Genomic DNA, 16,900 nt, shown 5'->3' on the forward strand with positions numbered 1-16,900 from the left:
TAGGAGTCGATGGGACCCTGCTTGGATCCTGTTGGAATTCTATCCCATAACCATTGCTATATTGTCAGTTCTGGTAACACCCCTACTCCCTTTCACCCCTACCCCACGCCACATTGGCAGGTCTTGGCTGCCCAGTGTGTTCCCTACCTATTTGCACACTTGTGAGCAAAATAGAGAACAGTCCAGTTTATTTCGCTAAGCCACGGAGACGGTGGCTTCCTTCCCAGCCTCTGCACCTGGAGGCTTGCAACCATTTTGTCTTCAGCCCCCTGAACTCTTCTTAGGCCCACAACCAAGAGAACACCATGCCTGAGGGCGCATGGAGAGACGCTTTGGAAATACAGGGTGAAGCCAAACTCACTCTGAAACAGAGGGACCCGCTAAAGAGTGTGGGAGGGTGTTAATAGGTAAAGATCATGTCCTTGGTATAGCCGAGCCGCTCCAGGCTGGGGTGAGCTGCCTCCTGGATCAGAGGTGGTGGGCCACAGACCAGGATGAGTGTGGCCTCCCCAGGGGGAGGAAGATGCTCCTTGATCATGTCAGCAGTAACAAAGCCCGAGCTGTACTTCCAGCCTGAAGTGAACCAGAGCAGGGAAAAGCATGGGTCTGCATTTCCCCCTGATGCTGGAGACCAGGCTACCCTACAAACGCTTAGATGTCTGCGCTGCTGGTTCCCATAGACTCAAGAAGCAGACAGGGGTTCCCAGCCATCTGCAACCTTTTCTCCAGATTACAGGTTCAAGCCTTGGACTCAGACTCAGAATGATGCCTCTCTGCTCTAAGCATTGAGAAGAGTGGAGCTGTTAGGTAGGGGTGGGTAAGGTCACTCTGGTGTTTGTGGAATTGGACAGCGCCCCCTGCTGGACAGCTTGGTATATGCCAAGACAGGTATAGATCAGGGAAGCAGGACGTATGCCGTGCATGGTACAAGGTGCATGGTGGTTGGTTCCAGGGGTGCTAGCTGAGGCTGCAGGAGCTGGCTGAGGCTCAGCATATCAAGACAGTTGTACAGAAGAGGTTGGTAATGAGAGGAGGAGTAACCATGAACAGATACAAGAGGTTAAGGGAGCAGTGGTCATATTGGGTGCAATGTGCCAACTGTGGAAGGCAGGTGTTTAAGTAGCCTGCTGGCTCAGTCTGTACTCAGTGCAGTGTGTGGAGTGTAGAGGTATTCAGAGCCTGCCCTTGACACCCACTTGCAAACCGCTGCTCCCAATCTCCTCCCACTCAGATTCTTGCATGCCCTATAACAGAACAAGAGCCCCTGGGCTTAGTCTCCTTTGCGGTAAACCTTAAAGGCAAAACAGGAAGACAAACAGAACATAGAGACCAGTCCATAGGTGTGTCAGAGGGTACAAGCTGGCTCAGAATAAGGGAGAGCAACATGGGTCATACCATCGGGAGGTCTGTCCAGGGTGTACCACAGGTTGAACTGGTCAGGGTGAGTTGTGGCGATCTTTTCTAGCTCCATTCTCAGCAGGATATCCTCTTCTGTCTGGAAAAGAAGCAACATTACAAAGGCTCTCCTAGGAACTGCCAGTATGCTCCTGAGCCTGGATACATGGGGCTGCACATGAACACCTGAACCGCCACTGTCCTTGGAGAGCTTGCCAGACTCCAGGGTAGACAAGGTGCTGCTACTCCCTGTCTCTCATATAAGGAGCTGGGGAGGGGGCGCCGAGGGGTGGGGTCGGGGTACCAACACTGAGGCTTTCCTCTGGCTGGAAGGATTGGCTGCACAGACCACTGTCTGCATGAAAAGGTCCTCATTTACTTCCCTACATCCAGGGATCCAGCCCAGCAAGCCCAACAGACACAGGTTAGTGCTGGCTGGCCTTCTGTGAGGAGTCAGGGGAGGGCAGTGCTGGTGATGTGGAGAAGAAGAAGGCGGTCTACCTTCCTAGCCGGGAAAAGCAGTCCAAGGCTCCTAGAGAGTGGCCAGGCCTGGGTCATCAAACCCTCCATGGCTCTTTTCCCAGTAATTCTACTTCTGGCATTGCTTCAGAAAATGAAAGTTACCAGGTCATTCACAGTTACTCATAATTATTTATTGTTTATGACCAGTATCTGGAAAGAACCTGAATGAAGTTTTTAGTAAAACATTACTTTGACTCTGGTGTGAATATTTAAAGTTAGTGAAAGGAAAATGCTAATGTGACACTACTAAGTGAAAAAATAGTATGTGTGTGTGTGTGTGTGTGTGTGTGTGTGTGTGTGTGTGTGTATTCCACATATAAATACATAGTATGTATAGGGGAAAAGACAAAGTATTTATATTCTTCTGAATTACTAGTGGGAACATCCACTATTTTATAGTCAGAAAAACAGAGAACTAGGCATTAAGGAGAAAGCTCAGTGCATGGAGTGAGTCTATAGGAAATATAGAGTTAAGCAGAAACAAACAGAATAAGTCTGGACCCAGCTTTTTCTACTGCCAGCAGACTTGCCGAGCCCACTAAGCCACCCACAGCTGCGAGCAGCAAAGCATCGCATTCCCAGGCAACGGGAGAGGAATGAATCGGTAGAGAGCCCCACGCAGGGAACATTCCATGCCACTGTGGCATGCAAGCTCTGGGCTGACTCTGCAGAACTGACCTGGTTGGCAAAGAGGAGAGAGAGCCTGGTTCTGTCGCTGGTGTTCTTGGTGATGTGACGAAGGAGCTGCAGCATGGGGGTAATGCCTGTGGAACAGTAGGCAGGCCAGCTTGCTCCCACTTTCCCTTCTGTCCCCACGCCCCCAAACCCAAATTGGGGAAGAACTCTTCATTTTGGCGTTCCTTTCTAATACAATAGAAGGACAAAGGCCACTTTTTCTTTTGGAAACAGGGTTTCATATATCTCAGGCCCTCACCTCACTATGCAGCCAGGGATATGCCCTTGAACTTCTGGTCATCTCAAGTGCTGGAATTACAGGCATGTGTCACCATGCCTGGTTTTATGTGGTAGTGAGGACTGAACCCAGGGCCTCACGTGTGCTAGGCAAACACTCTCCCACATCATCAGCCCACTTGCTTTATTTTCCTATGGCAAGAGGGAAAGAACTAATTCATGTCCTCATTTGCATAATAGAACGAATGGCCAGTAAATAAGATAGTATTAAAACTGCCTGTGATGGTGCCATACTAGCCAAACCTGTGTGTCTCCCTGAGGGTTCATTCTCAAAGGACTTGGAAAGTCAGGCTGGACCTGGATCTTCCATTATTTAGGAACCAGTGAGCAAAGCCTGCCCAGCCTGGCCCCACAGCCCAGACTTGAAAGGGTCCCATAGCTTCTAGGGAGCAGAGGAACAAAGTCAGATTCTTTGTATTGAGTCCACATTCCCACTACCACAGCTAGGGATGAATTGCTCACATCACCTCTCACAGGGTTGAAGGAACCCCAGCAACCTCTTACCTGTGCCACCTGCAATCATGCCCAGGTGATGAACCAGCTTCTTTTCGGGCTCACTTGTTTTGCCTGTTTTGACTGTAAGGGTCCCTAGAAACATAAAGGATGTTTCTGACTTCTGCAGCCTTTGTCTGGCAGCCTACAAAAAAATGCCTGACTCTTAGGAAGCAAGTCCAGCTAAGGGACAGGTTGTGGCATTCCAAGCCAGGGACGTGAGACACAGTAGCTTCGCTGGTCACCTCTTGTACGCCAGTGTACAGAATGGAAATTGAGGCTGGGCATCCCAGGGCATAGCTGGGCCTTTCCTTAGCCAAGCTGCAATTAACCTGGAGCCTCTTAGAGCCTCCTCTATGATAATGGTGAAATGAGTGAGTAAATGGAGAATCTGGGTGAACCAATTAATGTGGGCTCCCTCCACCATGCACACATCAGCAGGCACCTTTTAGGTATCTGTGCAGGGACAGTTATGACATTCCAGATGAAGCAGACAAACTGCTGAAACAAGTTTGAGCAGTGACAGAAGCTGCTATACATGCATTCACACGAATGCATGTGTGAAGACTTGAAATGCAAGCCCATGTGCTCCAGGGCTAAGGAAGAGCACAGTGAGATCACGGCAGGACTCCCCCGATTGTGAGACCCCGCTCAACAGCACCTGGTACCTGGCTCATTGTAGAACAGGCGCCCTGTTGGCCCCCGAAAAAGAATGGTGTCCCCAATTTTCATGTTCTCCAAGTGCTGAGTCATCTTTCCTCCTTCAGGATATTTTGGGTGCACATTCTTGAAGTAGATCTGAAAAGCAAGTCCAGGTCTTTACACTTGCAAGCCTTTGGCTACAGCAGCACACAGCTGGAAAGGGCATGTGCCAGGAGAAGTCATGCAAGCGAATACTGTCACGCTCACTGTGAACAATTTAACATTTTGTTTGTTTGTGTGTTCACAATAAAATATCCTGGCGAAACAACTTTGGGGAGAAAGGGGTTATTTTAGCTTACAATTCCAGGTTAACATCCACCACTGCAGGGAGGTCAAGGCAGGCCCCTGAAGCAACTCACTGCATCGCATCCAGCAGAGGGAAGTGAATGCATGTGCTCCTAGTACCGCTCAGCTCCTTCTCTGTACTTATGCAGTTCAGTGTCCTCTGCCTAGGGAATGGCATCACCCGCAGTGTGCTGGATGTTTCTACATCACACTAATATGGTCAAGATGACTCACCACAGACACTTCCTCAGAACAACCTGGTATAGACAGCCCCTCATTGAGACTCTTCTCTTGGTGATTTCTAGATTGTGGCAAGTTGACAGTTGAACTAACCACAGCAATCCTTTGAGGCACTACAGGGCAAAGTGTAGCATTGCTGATAAATGAGACTATTGGAAAGCGCTGTCCAGGCCATGAATCCCCTCAGAGAGAAAGTACTGCTCTCTGTTAGGATACCTGGGGGCTCCAGACAGCTGGATAAACCAGGCATTATTACCTTTATAATTAAGTCCACAAAGCCTTGATCATCATCACTAGAGACAGGCGTGTAAGCCCTGATCACCAATTCATTGTTAATTTGGGCCAAGAGATGGACATAGTTACCTACAAAAAAAAAAAAAAAAAAAAAAAAAAAAAAAATATATTATATATATATATATCAAATGTTAAGTTTGAGAACAGTAAATAGGACTCAGGAATCCCCCAAGGATTCACTTTGATAACACCTGTCCGGCCACAATCACACTGTAACTCTTGGAGTAAGACTTAACTAAAGGTGGGAATGGATACTAAAAATATCAGAAGGAGCCAGGTATGGTGACTCATACCTGTAATCCCAGTGCTTGGGTATCAGAGACAAGATGCGAGTTCAAAGCTAGAATGGGCTATAGGTTGTAGACCAGTCTGGGCCGAGAGTGAGACCTTGTCTCAAGAAAGAAATCAGAAATTTTTCCATGTAAAGAAAGCTATTGTCTCTGTGTGAAGTGTTTTCTTCCTAACCTGGATACTGAGAGGGAGTCACCAGCACCCATCTGAGTTCCAGCACAGAGCAGCGTAGCCTCGTGGGTGCTACAGGGTCCTAGGTCCTGGACAGCCCTGTTTCACACAAAGCAACAGTGGGTGCAATCAGGCCATTGGCTCTGCTGAGAGGCAGCAGGGACATTTACACTGTGTCTTTACCTGTCCAGAGTCTGACTCTATAGGCTTGGAGAGCCAAAGACGTTTGAGTTTGGACTGTAGCCCAATGGCAGATAATGGGCCAGATAGAAGCAGACTTCAGAGACCAAGGCAATTAGTACTGAGGGGAGGAACTGCATCAAGGGATGCTAAAAGCTAGAGGCAAAAAGAAGGCTCCAGGCCAACTTCATATGGAGTAGAAATTAAATGTGCCTTGGAAATTATAAATGCAGATAGAAATTGAAACACAGAGAGAGGCAGAGATAAAGAGGAGGCATAAAGGAAGGAGGCGGAGTGGGGTGCTTGAGGACAGAGGGGCTAGTTCATAATGTTAAGCAGTGTAAATCTGGACCTTGAAGGAGTCCCTTGAGGCTGAGGTGCAAACTTCTAGCCAGAGCCTGAGTATGGGTTGGGTTGGGCACCAGGGCCACTGGAGAATACAGGCCTGAAGCAGCAGCTTCCTTCTGAGAGCTCACCTGAATCTGGGGACCTAGAAGGTCAGTTCCTTCACGCCCCCACAGAATGAAGCTGGGTCCTGGATCCCAAGGCCCTACCTCTAACCATCTTCACGTCAGCTGAACTGTGAGGCAGCCACAGTTTTGCTATCAAGACTCTCAGAGGCCACCACATTGTCTTGTCCCACTGAACACACTGCTTCCACTGGGGCCTCAGGAAGAGCAGGTCAGAAAAGTCTCCACGAAACCTATTTCTCAAGTGGCTTATGCTTTTATGCTACCCCCCCCCCGCCCAACAGGATGGTGACAGGCTAAGCAGAGAAAGGCCTAGTGACATAGCACTCTTATGTACAGAGGAGTGAGGGACAGCAAGCAGACTCGGGGTAGGGGGTGGGTGGGGGCAGTGGCAGGCAGCAGGATTCCTTGTATTATAATTCCATCACTTGACAGAGTAGGAGTCAGGGTTTTCTTTGAAAGTGGGACACCAGTCAGACTGTCCGCTAGGAGGCAGGCAAGCGACAAGTCTTCTCTGCCCCATGCCCGTCCCTTAGGTTTTCCACCTCAGGAGAGTGGACTCACTGGAAATGGGGCAACTCAGAATCTGAGGAGGACACCTAGGGCTGGTTTCCACAATGGGTCCCTCCTTCTGTGAGTCTCAGGGCCTCTCAGACAATCCATCCATGTAGGGCATCTGCATCGCTACTGACTTCCCTCACATTTTGGGCGTCGACTCCGAGGGAACATCTGCTCCTCTCATCCCTGCATGCCACTATGAAGTTTCTGAATTTTCACACTTATTAATCATTTTGCCTTCACTATACCTGAAGTAGGCAGACAGCCCTGGGAAATACTGTTTTGTAGACAGAAGGTCAGAGAGGTTGAGGGACTTAAATTGCATGGGCAGGAAGCTTTAATGAGATCTTAGACCTTCTGGCTCTGGGCTTACTTCTTTTCAGTGATCCTCATGGTACTGCCATTGTGACAGTCCAAGTGGAACAACACAGACACTGTCCTCAAGTCCACCTGCCTTTCTCCCTCCATTCATGTGCTCCAGGATTATCTCTGTGTATCCTCCACAGCCCATGAGAATGGGAATCCATTGCTAATAGGAGCAGAGTGACCCCAAAAGCCCAGACTTGGAAATGCCACCAAGTGCTGCTCACCTACAGGAAGTCCTAAGACATGGTCCGGTGAGGGCAGTCCGAAGCGGAACCTTCGGGTGTTGTGGTTGATTTGCTGATTTAAAAAAAAAAAAAAAAAAAAAAAAATCCGGTAGGTTCTGTTAGCTTTCTAAGAGTTTTGCTGTGCAACCCAGATCATTAGAAAAGTGCTCCATTTGGTCCTGAGGTGACCGCTCACCCCACCTTCCCAGCCAGCATTCTCAAACCCCTGTCCTCTTTAACTTAACCAGGGGAAGGTTTGGGTGACCTACACTACCTCCTTCTCAATCAAGGGCAGGGAGTACTTGGCTTCAGGGTCCTGTAAGGTGATACAATGATGTTTCTTTTTGACGCTCATTTTCTTCAGGGCCACGAGAACCACAGCAGCCCTGAGGGCACCAAGGGCCAACAGCAGGGGCCTGGTCCTAGCAGACACAGTGTGAACACAAATCTCAGATCTCACCCATCCTGGGCTAGGCAGCTCCAAGCATGGCGGATCTTATGTCTCAAAGGGCTCAGAGAGAAACGTGCTAACACAGAAGGCTGCCTGTGGAGACCAGAGGGGAAAGAGGTTAGCTGTAGTCCAACAGGCCCCCTGGACCAGGCCTGACATCTGCCCCAGAGTGCCAGTGTCTCCAGGACTCCTTCCCTAGCAATGGCTGCGAAGAAGTGATGGCATTAGTTTTAACAGGCTACCTAGGACATGACTGTGGTATGTTTGCCGGGTGGTGCAGGGCTCACCTCTCCAGAGATTTCCCACACTCACGTCGAATCCCGCGGGAGCAGTGGTGCAGTGAGTGGCTAGATGACTCCCTAGCAACTTCCAGACTTGGTAACAGAAGTAAACATTCACTTGCCAAAGGTGTGGCCCGCTTCCCCACACCCGCCCTCAACTCCGCCCTCACCCCACCCCCACCCCACCCTCCTTACCAGGCCAGTTTGTTCACACCCCAACCTGTTCCAGAGAAGTCCGCCCGCCCGCTGCTGCTGCCCAGTCCTCTAGCTCAGAGGCCCAGTGTCCCCACCAGTTGGGGAACCGCCTGTGAGTCCTGACCAGGCCATCGCCTGGGGCTGTCTGCAGCCCCCTGGGGTTCCTTCCTGCCCCACGCGCCTTGTGCCTTTCACGCGGAACCCACTTGGAGCGAGATCCAACGTGTCCTCGAGATGGGCAGGGCCTCTTGATTGTCTGAAAGTCGGACACCCAGCGGTGGCCAGGGACGAGCTGATTCCTGTGCTGTAGCGACAAAGTCAGGCTGCTATGTCACGTGACTCTGGCATTGGTCCAGCCCTGAGCCTCCTCAGTGGCCCTGTGGGGATGGGGCACATCTCTAGATCTCCTACTCATGACAGAGGTCTCTCTGCATCTTGACTTTCCCTGCGCATTCGAACAGCCTTGAGGAAAATTCAGCCTCCCCAGCTTGTTAACACCCGGTCAAGACAGAGGAAGGAGCTGCTGTAAACTGGTTATAGTGCAAACTGAAGAAATGGGAGCTATAGCCTAGAGGAAGATTACGTGGTGTGTTATTTAACATGCCTCCTGAGCTGCTACTCTGAGTCTCCCAGGACTAAGTATTTGTAGGATGGGGCTGATGCAGCATTCCATGCCCTCACCAGTGGGAGACAGGACAAGACTCTGGGAGACAGGATGAGAAGTGCAGCTTCTGAGGGTTCCTCACAATGCATTTCAGAATCTTGGTTTCCTTTTCCAAGCTTGGTAGTGACAAAAGTAACTTCATTTCATTCCGAGAGAGCCAGAGATGCAAACAACCAAACAAAAACAACAAAACAAAACAAACAAACAAAACCCAAACCAAACCAAACCAAAACAAAAAGCAGGTCCCTATCAGCTAGGTACAGCGGCTCTGAACCTGCGGGTCATGATTTTATTAGATATCCTTCATATCAGTCAGATACTTACATTACTGTTTATAACTAGCAAAATTACAGTTATGAAGTAGCAACCAGATAATTCTCTCGCGGAGGGTCACCATAACATGAGGAAATGTATTTAAGGGTTGCAGCATTAGGGAAGTTGAGAACCACTGGGCTAGGACCACGATAATGGAGGACCACAGACTGACTAGGCAAAGGAGGCTAATAATCCGAAAATCAAGCAATGAGCCAGGGTGGTCCTTCTGAGGACTGTTGGGGAGTGAAGAGCCTGTGCCCTTCTCCTTTGCTTTTCTCTTACATCATCTACCCTCTCTATGCATGTCCCTGAGTTCAAGTTTCCCATTGTAAATGAAGACCTCAGGCACATTGGATTAGCTATTACCTCAGTTATCTCCACTGAGGACACATTTGTTGGCATTTGGAGTCTCGGGTGTAAGACAGGGAAGTGAGAGAAAACAGCGCACGTGTCATACTCCGCTCTGCTAAGTAACTAGCTTCAGCAGACACGCGCAAGCACACGCAAGGACACCTCCCATGTTACCTGCGTGGGCCCACGTGCCATTGCCAGATAACCTGATTTTTTTTTTTTTTTTTTGACAGCTTAAGTGTTTAAAATATAAAGTCAGGGCTGGCGGCGCCTGCCTGAGATCCTAGCTTTGTGGGACACTGAAGCAGAAGGATCAAAAAGTTCAAGACCTGTCTGGGCTACAGAATGAGTTTAAGGTCAACCTTGGCAGTTTAGTAAGACTCTGTCTCAAAATTTAAAAACAAACAAACAAAACCCAGCCAAACAACAACAACGACAGGAGGAAAGGGCTGTGGATATAGGATACCATTAGCTTAGCATGTGTGAGTTGAGTCTCTAGTATGGAGGGAAAGTAAGCCGAAAGTGTAAAATGGCATCTCAGGAAGGCATTTACATCACATAAGAAGCTACAATAAGGGCTGGAGAGATGGCTTAGAGGTTAAGAGCACCATCTGCTCTTCCGAAGGTCTGTTCTTCTGAAGGTCCCGAGTTCAATTCCCAGCAACCACATGATGGCTTACAACTACCTGTAATGAGATCTGGTGCCCTCTTGTGGTGGGGAGGCACACATGTGGGCAGAATACTGTGTAAATAATAAGTAAATCAAAAAAAAAAAAAAAAAAAAAAAGAAGAAGAAGAAGCTACAATAAGGGGATCATCCCAGTTCTGATATCCGGTGCTCTTACTTTTATATAAAGCTTTGACATCTTAGGACTCTTGTCCGTTTCCCACGGAGCTGACTGTCTCACAGTGATTTTGAAGAGGCTTGCACGTGTATCAGACAGATGAGTTATAAAGGCTTTCTCCCAACATGCAACTTTCTTCTTAAATCTGTGCCCCGCCCCCCACTGTGTGTGTCTGATGAGCAGACATTTCTCATTGTAATGTAGTCAGTGTCTTGAGTCACCAGCCTTGGCTTCGGGTGTGAATACTTTTGCTTTAAAGTTTCCCAAACACGTGATAAAGAATTTTGCATGATGTGAGACATGGACCCAGCTTTGTTTTTCTTGTATGTCTAATGTGTTCTCAGAAACATTTATAAAATTGTGCATGCCAGACCTGCAATACATCCTGTCACGTATCAATCTCAGACACGGGTTAGCCTTGTCTCTTCACTGTTCTCTCTAACAGCCTGGCTGCCCAACCCTGTGGTAATACACAGTTCTAATCTAGTAGTGTATAGCAAGTGGTTGTAGTGTTTGTATCTTTCACTCTTACACAGAATCAAGGTGAATTAGGGTAGAAAATGTTTTTGTAACCCTAAGTAGATAGATACATAAAATATGTAACCACAACAAACGTTTACAAATAATCATTAAGAAATGGCTAATTGGCCTTTAGTCCCAGCACTCGGGAGGCAGAGGCAGGCGGATCGCTGTGAGTTCGAGGCCAGCCTGGTCTACAAAGTGAGTCCAGGATGGCCAAGGCTACACAGAGAAACCCTGTCTCGAAAAACCAAAAAAAAAAAAAAAAAAAAAAAAAAAAAAAAAAAGAAATGGCTAATTGTTTTCAATTTTAAATTGTGTGTATGCCTGGCTCAGAAATGTCTTTCCCCCTTTCTAATGCTCTAATCACTTTCATTGCCAACCTCTTTTCTCATAAACCGCCTCTTGTCCGGTCACAACTCCAGCTCACTGTCTCTGCCAGGACACATGAGCAGCTTTCCTCTTCTCTCTGGTGCTGGCCCATCCTTTGTGTATTTTGCTAAAAATGTCACCCAGGACAAAGCATCATGGCAGCCACTTTTCTTTGCCTGGAGTGAGCTTTACGAGGCACATGGAGAGCCTAGAATACTCTAGGCACCAACACTGACTAAGGCAGAATTGGATTTTCCCCTTGTTCTCTCTTTAAGGATTTGAGAATAAAGCATATTGCTGCTACCTGGCCAGAGATCCCCCCATTGAGCACTGCAGATGGGAAAGAACTGTGGCTGCACTTGAAGCTTTGAAATATCTTCAACATAGACACTCATAACAGAAATGTGACTATGCTGATATTAGGCTGGGCATGTAGCTCAGTTGGTAGAGTGATGGCCCAGTGTGCATGAAGCCCTGGGTTCAATCCCCAGCACTGCATAAACCACAGGTAGAGATGCTGGCATACCTGTAATGCCAGCAAGTGGAGGCGTAGGAATCAGAATTTCAAGGTCATCTTAGGTTCTATAATGATTTTTAGGCCAGTCTGGGCTACAAGAGACCTTATCTCAAAACAAAAAGGAGGCTATGGAAAACTTTGCACATCTCTGAGGGACCTCAGGGATCTTCTCAGACAAGACTGTAGAAAGGCAAAGAGGATTGAGACTTCTGACTGACCAGAGTTGGCTGGAGACTGAGATTGGGAAGAGTGAAAAAGAACAGCTTGCAGAATCCTGTTCCTGTGGTCCTTCCCACTCCCAGGGATCTCCTCTTCCTTAACAGCTATGTCTGCTGAGCTACGCCAGCCATGCTAGACAAGCTCCTCACATTTATTTACAGCAGTTGCTCCAACTCTTCCCAAACAGCGTCTGTTGTGGCAGAGGCTGAGCTCCAGAAGGGAGTGCCTGTGAGCTGGCAGCCGGGAGCAACAGGGAGTCAATGGGAGAAGCAAATGCTGTTCCTGAGGGGACCTGCCACCTGCACAGGGTCATACCATCTGAGGATGAGATTCCCAGGCCTTCAGTCAGAGAGAGGTGGGCTGCAGAAGTGGGGAGGGGGAGTGGTGCATGAAGAGAAATGAAGGGAAACCTCCCCAACTCCCACTTGAATTTAGCTGGGACTGGTAGGAAAGCTTAACATTCTCCTCTTCTCCTTCTAAAATTTTGGTATTTTACTCTGTGAAATGAACAGACACCCCACAGGTTAACAGAAAGCATACAGACAGAAGCTAACAGCAAACTCTGAGTCTTGTGGGAAGGGACAGATGCTTGTCCCTTGTACGCTACACAAAGGAAGAGGGGGTTGAGGCTATTAGGGGTGGTAACGACAATACAAGCGATGGGATGGTCAAGGAAGGAAGGGTGGGGCTGGAGGGATGGTTCAGTGGTTAAGAACACTGTTTGTACTTCCGTAGGACCCAGTTGAATTCCTTGCACCCGTCTATAACTCCAGCCCCAGGGGATCTGAGTCCTCTTTTGGCCTCTTTGGGCACCAAGGCATGTACATGGTGCACAGACATCCATGCGGGCAAAGAACACCTGTATACATACAGTAAAAATTAAAACAGCTAATATATATATATATATATTTAGAAGTGTGTAACTGTCCTGGCAGCAGGGAAACATGCTGGAAAGGGACACCTGTGCCTATGTTCTCACAGTGGAACTCAAGGAAATGGAATTTCTTCAGGAGTATCATGCTGGGGAAGGAAAAGCCAGAGAGGAGGCTTATCTTGAAGAGATTTCACTCAGTTGTGATGACTGATGGGCCTGGGAGCCAGGAGACAAAGATGGGTCATGATGGGGCTACACTTTGACCAGGACTATGGGTCTGTGTATCTTGTGTACTCAATTTACACCTAACCCTTATGTCAGAGCCCTGAAGATGGATTTGTAGCTCTTTCTTGTGTGGCTGCCTGAATCATTTCTTTCTGCTTTTCCATATCATGTGTCTTTTGATTGGCATGTTGAGGATGGGTATCCGAGTCTAGCTTGCAAGGTTTGTTAGGTCTCCACCTTAAATGTCCACTAACAGGGGGTACCAAGTGTTGCCTTATAAAGGCCGGTTACCTACATAGCAACTCTCAAAGGAAAACCTGCTGTGCTCTTGGCTGGGCAGGTGTGAGAACCCTCTCCTACCTGTTCTTCCTGTGAAAAGATCTTTCCAAGATAAACAGGTGCCTGCATCTCAGAGGACACATCTTTGCCTTCATTCTCCACTACTTTACTATTGTGGATAGATGTAAATTGTTTTCATAGAAGGACATATTTTTGAGCTATTCCCATATACCAAGGAAGCATGTTTAGAGCAGCATATTTTACCTTCTCACACTTGAGATGTTCACAGCTTTGGTCCAGTGTTTAGTTCATCTCTTAAAAGCACAGAAGCAGGGGGTTTTCAGAAAAGAGTTTTATTGTAAGGACAATATCTGTCTCAGAAATGAGTTTAAAAATGAAGTGAAGACAGAACAAATTGGACTACTGACTATCTAAGATGCAGTATCAAGTCTCCACTGGCTTTATTAACGCAGAGTCACAGGCTTCACAGTGACGTCTCACTTAGAAACTGTAGCCTTCCTGCACCCCTGTACCAGAGAATCCCTGCATTACACCATCCCTATACTATGGCACTCTTAGACTGTAGCACTCCTATACAACAACATTCTTTTTTTTTTTTTTTTTGGTTTTTTGAGACAAGGTTTCTCTGTGTAGCCTTGGCTGTCCTGGACTCACTTTGTAGACCAGGCTGGCCTCGAACTCACAGCGATCCACCTGCCTCTGCCTCCCAAGTGCTGGGATTAAAGGCGTGCGCCATCACCGCCCGGCTACAACAACATTCTGTATGACAACCTTACCATCACATCCCTATATGACAACATCCCTCTGTCATATCACTGCTGTATCATAGCATCCCCCCCCCCACATCATCCTGTCAGGCAGCAAATATACAAAGAAAACTGTTTCTGGTGCAATTAGAAGCTAGATCCTCCCCCCCCCCCCGCCCCCCCCCCGGAAAGAGTCTCTCTGTGTAGACATGGCTGTCCTAGAATCTCTTTGGAGACCAGGATGGCCTCAAACTCATAGAGATCCACCTGCTTTTGTCTCCTGAGCACTGGGGTTAAAGGTGTGCGCCACCATGCCTGATATAGAATCTAGATTCTAGATTTCTAATTTTAAAATACTTCCTCACTTTTCTTTTTAAGTTTTATTTTTTAAAAGATTTTTTTTTTATTATTTCTAACAATTTTTAAATTTTAATATATTTTGACCATATTCTTCCTTTCCTCCAAGTTTGTCTGGATCCTTTTCTCCTCCCTAAGTAACCAACTTTACATTATCTCTCAAAAACAAACCCACTACAAAGCACCCAAAACCTAAAAAACAAAATACAACATCATCCAAAAATGAAAAACAAAACAAAAACTAAAAACAACCAACAGACCAACCAACCAGCCACTGAACTGTAACCTAATAAAAGCACCACCCAAAAAACTGTGGAGTCCACTATTTGTGGTCAATTCTTCCTGACTCTGAGATCTGCCCTGGGGCGGATGATGTACCCAGTGTTATCCCACTGGAGAAAACCCATTTTCCATCTCCCAGTAGATCTAATGTCAGTTCCATTGTTAACCTTTACCCTAATGGTTAGGTCTTCATTCAGCATTCATTCATTCATTCATTCATTCATTCGTTTTTAACAAGTATAACAAAATAAAACATAAGATAAAACAAAAACTATCACACTGAAGACTAACAAGTCAGATCAACAGAAGGAAAAGAGTCCAAGAGAACCAGAGAGAGAGAGAGAGAGAGAGATTTTTGTTAATTTGGATACGGTCTCTCTGCCTTTTAATTAGTTTGGCTAAGGGTTTGACTACTTGTTGATTTTCTCAAAGAACCAACTGTTGATTTGGTTGATTCTTTGAACCATTCTCTTTGTTTCTAATTTATTGATTTCAGGCCCGAGTTTGATTATTTCCTGCCATTTGCTCTTGGGTGTGTTTGCATCTTTTTTTTTTTTTTTCTAGAGCTTTCAGGTGTGCTTTTAAATTCTTGTATGCAATGTCTCTCCAATTACTTTATGAAGGCACTTAATGCTATGAACTTTCCTCTTAGCACTGCTTTCATTGTGTCCCATATGTTTGAGTACGTTGTGTCTTCATTTTCATTGAATTCTAGAAAGTCTTTGAGTTCTTTCTTTATTTCCTACTTGACCCAGTGGTCATTGAGTAGAGAGTTATTCAGTTTCCATGAATTGGTAGGCTTTCTTTTGTTTCTGTTGTTGTTGAAATCCAGCTGTAGTCCATGGTGATCTAATAAAACACAAGGGGTTATTTTAATTTTCTTGTATCTGTTGAGACTTGGTTTGTGGCCAAGTATGTGGTCAGTTTTGAAGAAGGTTCTGTGAGATGCTGAGAAGAAGGTGTATTCATTTGTGTTTAGGTAAAATGCTCTGTAAATATCTGTTAGGTCCATTTAATTCATAACATTTGTTAATTTCATTATCTCTGTGTTTAGTTTCTATTAGGAGGGCCTGTCCATGGGAGAGAGTGGGGTGTTGAAGTCTCCCAGTATTACCATGTGTGGTTCAATGTGTAATTTAAACTTTAGCTTTTTTTTTTAAATAAATGTGGGTGCCCTGGCATTTGGGGCATAGATATTCAGAATTAAGATGTAGTTTTGTTGGATTTTCTTTGATGAGTATGAAGTGTCCTTCCCTATCTTTTTGGATTAATTTTGGTTGAAAGTCTACTTTATTAGATATTAGAATGGCCACGTGAGCTTGCTTCTTGTGTCAAGTTTCCCTGGAAAAGGTTTTTTCCAGCTCATTACTCTGAAGTAATGCCTATCTTTGTTGCTGAGGTTTCTTGTATGCAGCAGAGTGACGGAGCCTGTTTTCACATCCATTCTGTTAGGCTAAGTCTTTTTATTGGGGAATTGAGTCTATTGATGTTGAGAGATATTAATCACCAATAATTGTCAATTCCTGTTATTTCATGTTGTTGTTGGTAGTGTGTGTGTTTCCCTTCTTTTGGCCAGGAGGTTTTTAGATTTGACATTTTCTTTGACACACACACACACACACACACACACACACACACATATATTTCTTCTATTGTGTCTTCTGTGTCTGAGTCTGTCTCTCTCATCTCTTGTATTCTGTTGGTGAAGCTGGCCTCTGTGTTTCTTGTTCAAATTCCTAAGCTTTTTATTTCCTAGTTTTCCCTCATTTTGGCTTCTTTATTGATTCTGTTCTCACTCTTAGGTCTTGAACTGTTTTATTCATTTCCTCCCACTATGTTTTTATAATTTTCTTTAAGGAATTTATCTGTTTCCTTTTTATAGACCTCTATCACATTCATAAAGGCTGTTTCAGGTCTTTTATTTGTGGCTCACATATGTTGGAATGTTTAGGGTCTGCTGTGGACTCTAGTTTCTGGACTCTAGTTAAGACACATTGTCCTGGCTAGACTAACTGTGTTTGTATGCAGGCATCTAGGCACCTGAGATTGCAAAGATTGTACTTCTAGGGACTGATAGTGCTTTTGTATTTGTTGGGTGGGTATTTTATTTCTTGGTTTCTTTTTCCTTACTGGATTTTTGGAGAGAGCAATGGCTGTGTGTTCCTCTAGGAAACTCTTCTGGGAATCTTGATAGTTGTGGCCACTGAGGGCTCCAGGTAAAATTT

General features: G+C 46.2%; 1 protein-coding gene across 2 annotated transcripts; it reads right to left on the bottom strand.

The window, feature by feature from the left end:
* Positions 1–291: 291 nt before the first annotated feature.
* Positions 292–7,994, bottom strand: LOC127191846 (NADH-cytochrome b5 reductase 2). Of its 2 annotated transcripts, XM_051149176.1 has the most exons (9): positions 7,901–7,994; positions 7,437–7,706; positions 7,163–7,235; positions 4,865–4,971; positions 4,050–4,179; positions 3,394–3,477; positions 2,596–2,681; positions 1,396–1,495; positions 292–573 (listed from the first exon to the last, which is right to left on the bottom strand). In XM_051149176.1, the coding sequence occupies exons 2-9, from the start codon at positions 7,515–7,517 to the stop codon at positions 401–403; spliced, it is 834 nt and encodes a 277-aa protein (XP_051005133.1). In that variant the 5' UTR covers positions 7,518–7,706; positions 7,901–7,994; the 3' UTR covers positions 292–400. The 2 variants fall into 2 exon arrangements, with proteins under 2 accessions (XP_051005133.1, XP_051005132.1); XM_051149175.1 differs by lacking the exons at positions 4,865–4,971; positions 7,163–7,235.
* Positions 7,995–16,900: the final 8,906 nt, after the last annotated feature.

This window comes from Acomys russatus, chromosome 7, assembly GCF_903995435.1.
Source record: "Acomys russatus chromosome 7, mAcoRus1.1, whole genome shotgun sequence".
Classification (NCBI taxonomy): Eukaryota; Metazoa; Chordata; class Mammalia; order Rodentia; family Muridae; genus Acomys; species Acomys russatus.